This window comes from Amaranthus tricolor, chromosome 6, assembly GCF_026212465.1.
Source record: "Amaranthus tricolor cultivar Red isolate AtriRed21 chromosome 6, ASM2621246v1, whole genome shotgun sequence".
Lineage (NCBI taxonomy): Eukaryota > Viridiplantae > Streptophyta > Magnoliopsida > Caryophyllales > Amaranthaceae > Amaranthus > Amaranthus tricolor.
The window spans coordinates 17,391,239-17,399,056 of NC_080052.1; the positions used below are offsets into that span (position 1 = coordinate 17,391,239).

General features: G+C 25.0%; 1 protein-coding gene across 1 annotated transcript; it reads left to right on the plus strand.

The window, feature by feature from the left end:
• Positions 1–3,134: 3,134 nt before the first annotated feature.
• LOC130815613 (protein SPEAR3-like) lies at positions 3,135–6,790 on the plus strand. The gene is made up of 5 exons (XM_057682103.1): positions 3,135–3,365; positions 3,512–3,649; positions 4,414–4,487; positions 6,479–6,578; positions 6,686–6,790. Exons 1-5 carry the CDS (start codon positions 3,135–3,137, stop codon positions 6,788–6,790), a joined length of 648 nt encoding a protein of 215 aa, XP_057538086.1.
• Positions 6,791–7,818: the final 1,028 nt, after the last annotated feature.

Consider the following 7,818-nt stretch of genomic DNA (forward strand, 5'->3'; position numbering starts at 1 on the left):
TCCCAACAAATAATAAGATAGGAGTGGTAAAAGAATTGAAAACTAAACATTTTCCAAAATTTATACAAATGTAATATTTATAGTATATTGCCTACAATTAACCCATATAAATTAATACTCCCTCAAGTTCACTGAAATGGGACATTCACTTTTTGACACTATTCCCTTATTACTCTTAATTTGTATTTTGTTTGTAATCTATAAGTTAAAATATAGTCAAGTGAGATATTGTTTGATTCATCTCAATGCAAATAGCGTGAAAAAGTATAATAAGAAATATTAAGTATTGAATAAGTGTATAGGATAGCGTGAAAAAGTAAATGTCTCATTTTCAATGAATTAGAAAGATGTATCACTTTTCATAGATAAATTTTTAGGATCGATTATCATCTAATCCTCTCATTTCCTTTTACTATCTTATCACAACAAAAATTTTAAAAATAATAGCTTATTGCATTTGGAACAAATAGTGTAAGATATGTACAAAATTTGTCAATCACAAATAAAGCTCCCCTAATTATCAAATAGCTTCATTTTAGCAGCAATCAACACGTCTAAAAAGCATAGTTAATTACAACAAATTGTGACATGATTCATATAAGCTAACAGGGGCGAAGTTACATGGGCCGGGAGGCCCGGTTGCCCTTGTCAAAAATTCAATCTTTTATATTCTTTGTTTTGGCTCCTTTTATTAATAAGTATAAGATAAGAAATATAGTTTGAAAGTGCAAAAATATAACTAGAATTACTATATGACTCAATGGTAATAGATTTGTAAAGGGATCAAATAGAAATTTGAACTTATTTTAGTGCACGTCGTGATCCTGAACTTTCAACTTTTTCATATGGTGAACAAAATGTAAAATTCTTTGTTAATTCAAGTACTCATTTCGAATAGATTTTTCAAAAAAGTGCTCCATAAGGATGATTGGGGCATTTGTTTTTATGTAAAAAAGTTGTTATGATGAATAATAATAATATAAAATCACTAAAATCTTAACGTTTTGTCTACCAATTGGAAAATTTATAAATTTAGGTCCCCATGCGTATTCAAACGTGTTTGTCCACCACGTGAAAAAGCCAAAAATTCGAGGTCACTACATGAAATTTCCCAATTTATATGATATGTCATTACTCTTTATCTTTCATAATTTTACATTCATCATTGTTAGTGTATGTTGATATTTTTGCTATCCTAAGTTTAATAATATTTTTTTGGAGACTTACTAGGCGAATATTAGAGTCAAAAACATTTAATGTTTTTCAAAATGGATAATCTTAAAAAAGCTTTAAGTCTATTTGTTGATTAAAACTTTTCATATGATTCAAGTTAATTAAGTCTATATAATTTAAAATTTTTCATAATTTAATTAACTAAATTTTATACATAGTAAATAATTTATTTGTATGTCGATTATTTGTATGTCCACCAATATTCAAAATCTTGACTTCGCCCAAGCTAATTGTTTTGGCATGTAAAAATTTAGTTTTTGCGGTAATCAGTAATAATCTATATGAGATCAGACGAATATAAAAGTTCCTGAATTTGCCACTGTTTTTATTAGTAAAAGTCTATTAAAAAGGTTTTTATTTTCAAATCTATGGTACATCACTATGAAATCAATATGAGATCGGAGATTGAGCAATGAGCATTGTCAATCTCAGCCTCTATATATAGTTTAAATTGCACTAAAAGAACAAATCAATCTAACTATAGACATCAATCATAAATCATAATATACCTAAAACAATAATAATAATAATAATAATAATAATAATAATAATAAGAATATTATTATTATTATTATTATTATTATTATTATTATTATTATTATTATTATTATTATTATTATTAATTAATAATATTATTATTATCATTATTTTTTTGAACAAAGAAAAAATTTTCAATGAATAAACCAACTCTTTTATAGCGCATTAGTATGCAAATAAAACCCATCTTCTAAAAAGTTAAGGGTTGAACCATTTCACTCTTTATATGCATAAAGAGAGGAAAACACCTCAAAAAGAAAAATAAGTTTATACACACAGGGGACATTTGTCAACAAAAATGATAATAATATTTATTATACGAGTAAATTAGGAAACAAAATAAAAGATAGACAAATATATAACACATTTTGAAACACGATTTGGTGTTAAATTTTAGATTTAATGCTATATTAGGTAATATAATAAATGTTTATATGATTAAACAATTATAATATATTCTTATTTACAATTTAAAATTGATTTTATCTTTAATAACAAACCTTCTGTAGGCGTCTGTTAGCTAGATCTTATTAATAATAATAATAATAATTATTATTATTATTATTATTATTATTATTATTATTATTATTATTATAATGATAATTATTATTATTATTATTATTATTATTGTTGTTGTTGTTGTTGTTATTAGTATTTTATCATAAAAAAAGGGGGCTTATTATTATTATTATTATTATTATTATTATTATTATTATTATTATTGTTATTGTTATTATTATTATTATTAATATTATTACAGCTAGTCTCTTAAGAGACCGTCTCTTTGAGAGACATATTTAAGTCTAGCCCATTAAAAGATTAATGCCTATTTATCATATTTTTACTGCCTACTTATATTATTTTTGATGCTACTTACGTATCATTAATATCTATTTTCAATATTATAAATGTAAACTTACATTATTCTTAATGTATACTTATAATAATTTTAAAAATATATAATAAGCTGACCCAATTAAAAATAGTCCAACAATAAGAATTTGTGTTATTATTATTGTTATAACCCACACATATATGGTAAGTTATCTTCATAATCCTTTAAAAAAAGATTACTAGTATTTAGTTGATATGAGGGTCATTATTATCCAAAAGAGGATAGAAAATCACAAAAAAGAGGTAGAAAATCCGTTTACAATAGAAAGCATATATACTAATAAATCTCAAAAAATCTGATCCAGCCAAGCAATACTTACAATGGGGTGGGTGGGTGAATTTCAAAAGCTTTAAAAAGGGGTAAAAGATTGAATCAAGTCAAAGTCAATTTCTCATTTTTTTTTCTTTAAGATTTTGAAACTTAAAGAAAAAAAAAAAAAAAAAAAAAAAAAAAAAAAAAAAAAAGGGCAATGGAAAATTACTTAGGTGATGAAACAAACAACAACAATAACATGAAAAACAATTCATCTTCTTGTAATTCAAAAAAGGGAAAGAGTTCAGAGAAAACAAAACAGCCTCAAAGAGGTCTTGGTGTTGCTCAATTAGAAAAAATTAGGTTACATACCCAATTGGCTAGTATGGGCATCTATCCTAACCCTCAACTTTCTTACCCCGATACTTTTTTTAGTTCTTCATTTCAGGTTCTTTTTTTTCTCTTTTTTAATCTTTACATTTAATTTTTTTCTTGCATTATGAATCATCATCTATTTTAGGCTTTTTCGGCTAAATTTATGACTTTTTTTTTTTATTTTGTGTATTTTTACAAAAAAATATAATCATGTAGCAGGTTCCTGAGGAGTTGAGGATTCAAGCTGAGTATCAAGCAGCATTACAGCAATCATCCACGGGAGGAGTACCGCCTTCATTTTGTTACCCTTCGGTGCCGCCTTCATATGCTTACCTGTACCATCCCAATAACTACATGGTATTTTTTTTTTATTACCGAGTAGAGTAGTGGGGATAGGACTGGGTGAATCAAACTCAAGACTTTACCTGAAAAATATCATTTTTATTTTAATTGAAACTAGATTTAATTATCAATTTATTCCTGTGAGAATTGGGGGAATTTTTTTATAAAATTGAGTTCGACTAAATTAAAAAGGATTAACGCAAAAATACTAAGAAATAATATTTAGTGTTAGTGTTATTATTTTTATTCTTTTTACTTGATTAATGGATACCAAAGCAAAAATTTTCATAAAATATATGTTAGATTAAATTCAAAATTTGATATTGTAATTAAACTTTGTGGCAAGAATAGATGATATTCAAGTTTTATAATTAATTTACTGAATTATTTAGATTTTTTTATATCTCAAAATCAAATTGTCTCATTTTGCAATGATAAACGTTTTGGCTTGGTAATATAACTTTAACTATAAAAGAAGATTTTTATTAACAATTTCTCATTATCACCTAATAACATCTAGTGGAATACATTTGAATGAATTTTATTAAGAAAATAAGATAATTAAAGTAACACCGTTTGAGAGATTATAGTCATAGTAGATTACAATATATTTTTAAAATCCTGTAAAAATATGTTTAAAGTAAAAATGGCATCTGTATAAACTTATTGTGAAAGAGTGTAATATTAAATTAGAGTAAATTTCCTAAAAACTTTTTTATACCATATATATTTATTGGAAAATAAAATCTTATTAAATTGAATTATAAATAATATTGCAGATAGGAATGGAAAATCGTATCGAAAGGGGAAGCGACATCAGATATGCTGAATCCCAGCCATGTAATACAACGAGGTATGCATTGTTCTTTCTCAAATTAATTAGGATTTCATACCATATTTGTTCAGATCTAAAATTAAATATTTATATTTTATCTCAAATAAAAAAAATTTTCCAAGTAAAGTTTTTTAAAATACGTGCTGAAAGTATTATACTAAAATATACTTCAACCGTTTCTTAATGTTTTTGTCGTTTAGAATATTCTACTTTTGAGAGTTAAAATTGATTAAGATTTTTAAGACACATATAGATATAAAATATATCTATGTGAGATCTCGTTAGATTCGTCTTAATGTATTTTTTTTACTATATATTTTTTATAATTTTTTATGATGTGCATTTATAGATAAGGGAAATTCCACGTGGTAGTATCGAACTTTCATGAAACACCAATGGTAGAACTTTTGTAAGATTTTTCCACATAATTGCATCCAATTTACACCTTATTTAACTGTCGTAGCATTTTCCGTTAAATTATTGTCAATTGCCTTTTAATTCACCTTTTTGACGTTTCTACTCTTATTAAGTGTTGATTGATGTCTTTATAATTTGCCCTAAACCATTTTATGCTCTCAAATGTTTATTTCACCATTTTGACGTTTAATTCATCAACGCTCTCAAATGTTTAAGGCAAATTATAAAGACAAGAGTCAACACTTAATAAGGATATAAACGTCAAAATGATGAATTAAACGAAAATTAATAAGAATTTAATGGAAAATGCTACGGCATTTAGATAAGGCATAAATTAGATGCTACCATGTGAAAAAATCTTACAAAAGTGCTACCACTGGCGTTTCATGAAAGTTCGATGTTACCATGTGGAATTTCCATATAGATAATTAAGTCTCAAAATTTACTTTTTAAAACTGTGCAAAAAGTAAACGAGGTGAACAAAAAAGAATGGAGGGAGTACTTGAAATTATAGATTATTTTTGTGGTTAAGGGTTTTTTAAATCACAAGTTGTGATATATAAAGGTTTAATTCTCATCATACACAGAAATAATTAATTATCTATCTCTTCATATAGTACTAGTTTAGAAGTCTATGCAATGCACGGAGTTTAGTAAAGATATATAATGCAAGAAAAAAAACCCTTTAGTTTAAGAAAAGTATGTAAATACTACATATTTTAATAAAATAATTACTTAGGATAATATAACTTATTAAAATATTTAATCTAATTTAGCTCCTAAATTTGACTAAAAGAAAATTTTTGTGGTCTTCTAAAATTCAATGAAGTAAAAAAAATGATGTATGAATGAATTAAGCTTATTTTGAGTCGATTTAATCTAATTTATTTGGTTATAATTTTGAACTAATTTAAACAACATTTAATAATTTAAATAAATATTTTTTTACTTACGAATAAATTTTTTTTAAACAATTAATTTCTTAAAATTTTTATTTAGTGTAAAGAATTAATATAATGAAATCTTTTAATAATTATCTTATTTAGTTTTGATTTATTGAGGAAACTAAATTTCCACGCAATTAATTATGGCCTTTACTAAAAAAACTTACTTAATTTAACTTTAAATTTATTAAGGAAAGCTCTAAGAAGCCGTCATATGTTATTTTTTAGTTCTTTTATTAGTATTTATGATGATATGATTATGATATGATTATGATAAGTTAAATAAATATATTTTTGAAAAATAACTTTTTACATGCGGATATAATGTTTTTTTAACCAATTAATTTCTTAAAGATTTTTATTTTGGTTTAAAGAATTAATGTAAAGAAATCTTTTAATAATTATCTTATTTAGTTTAAATTTATTGAAGAAAATAAATTTCCACACAATCAATTATAGCCTTACTAAAAATACTTACCTAATTTAACTTTAACTTTATTTTGGAAAACTTTAAAAAGTCATCATTATATGTTATTTTTCATTTATTTTATTAGTATTTATGATGATTAGTGTAACCTACCCTAAAAAAAATAAATAAATAAAATAAAAATGTTACTTATTTTTGTATTATCCCTGTATAATAATTAGGTTGAATCCTAATGACAACTTTTACATGGTCCGGGAGACCGAACAACTGCCTCCTCAACCAGCAGGAATAATTACTAGGCATCTTTTAAGCAATGTTGAGGTATTCATATTTTCGTTTTGAAATATTTTCTAAGCATTAAATTATAAATCAATTACTGATTTTCCAATTTTAAATTTCATGCATAAAATCTTTTTTTTTTTCTACAGAAAAACCCTAGTAGCAAGAGTTTTAACGAGGCGATGAACTTTAGCAACCCAAATTCGGAAGCAAGTGGAAGTGGTTTAGATGTGGATTTGGAGCTTAAATTGTAATAATCTCAGTTAATTTTTAGGTTATTAGCTTAAGTTGGCGAATCGCCTTGTAGATTTATAATTAATGTTATTTATTTACATTAAAAAAAAATAATAATAAAAAAATAAAAAATAAACACACAGATATATAGTAGATAGGGACATCAAACATTAATGTTATTTCATCTACATTATTTGTACTTTATAGTTACACACCTTTAAGATGCAAATAAAACCATTTTCTTGATAAAACTTGGTTATGAGAAATCAAATTTTTTATTATTGCAATAATATTTATTATTTGTTATTTATCATTAATTTTTCAAATTCGACCGACTTAAGTTGATAATTAGCATTATAAGGTGCAAGTATATGCTAGATCTAGGATTAGACAAACCAAGAAAAAAAGTTAATAAGTTAATTAAGGTTAACTGTTAACTTTATATGATTTATAAGCATTTCAATGTGTAAAACAGTTGATTAATTTTGCTAAAGAACTAAACAGAAGTATTATTCACTCTAAATCTCTTAAAACAGTTGGTGCGAAACATGACCCGTTGTTATACTAGATTAGTGATAGGACATCATTAATGTTAATCAAACAGGTTTCAGAGATAAGCATAATCTGCTTGGAGCGAGGTACCTGTTTTTTTTGGTAAGATGGTAAGATAGGACCATTCTACATTCTAAGTGAATCGTTTGTTTTTTCTCTTCAATTTACACTCTCAATTAAATCTAAATATGCATAAAAAAATACTATTGACAATCTCGAAAATATATTAAATTCCTTCGTTAAAAAATTTCATTATCTCTATCTTTTTTAAGTCATTCCAATTAAAGCATTACTCTGTTCATCCCACTCAATTTGCGTCATTTTCGATTTTACTCTTTCTTAATGATTTTACCCTATTTTTTATTTTGAGACGTAGGAGATACGTTACCCTGTTCATTGCAAAGGCTCATTAGGATCATCTTTGAGATACCAACAAGGGTTAGATCTCGAAAAGGTTTGATTCTTACTCTGTGAACGTATTTGGATGCAAGGGACT

Excerpts from the sequence above, each read along its gene's own strand:
- LOC130815613 (XM_057682103.1), top strand. The coding sequence starts at position 3,135 with ATGGAAAATTACTTAGGTGATGAAACAAACAACAACAATAACATGAAA. Across the intron at positions 3,366-3,511 it reads TTTTTAGTTCTTCATTTCAG|GTTCCTGAGGAGTTGAGGAT; the intron begins GTTCTTTTTTTT and ends ATCATGTAGCAG. Across the intron at positions 3,650-4,413 it reads ACCATCCCAATAACTACATG|ATAGGAATGGAAAATCGTAT; the intron begins GTATTTTTTTTT and ends ATAATATTGCAG.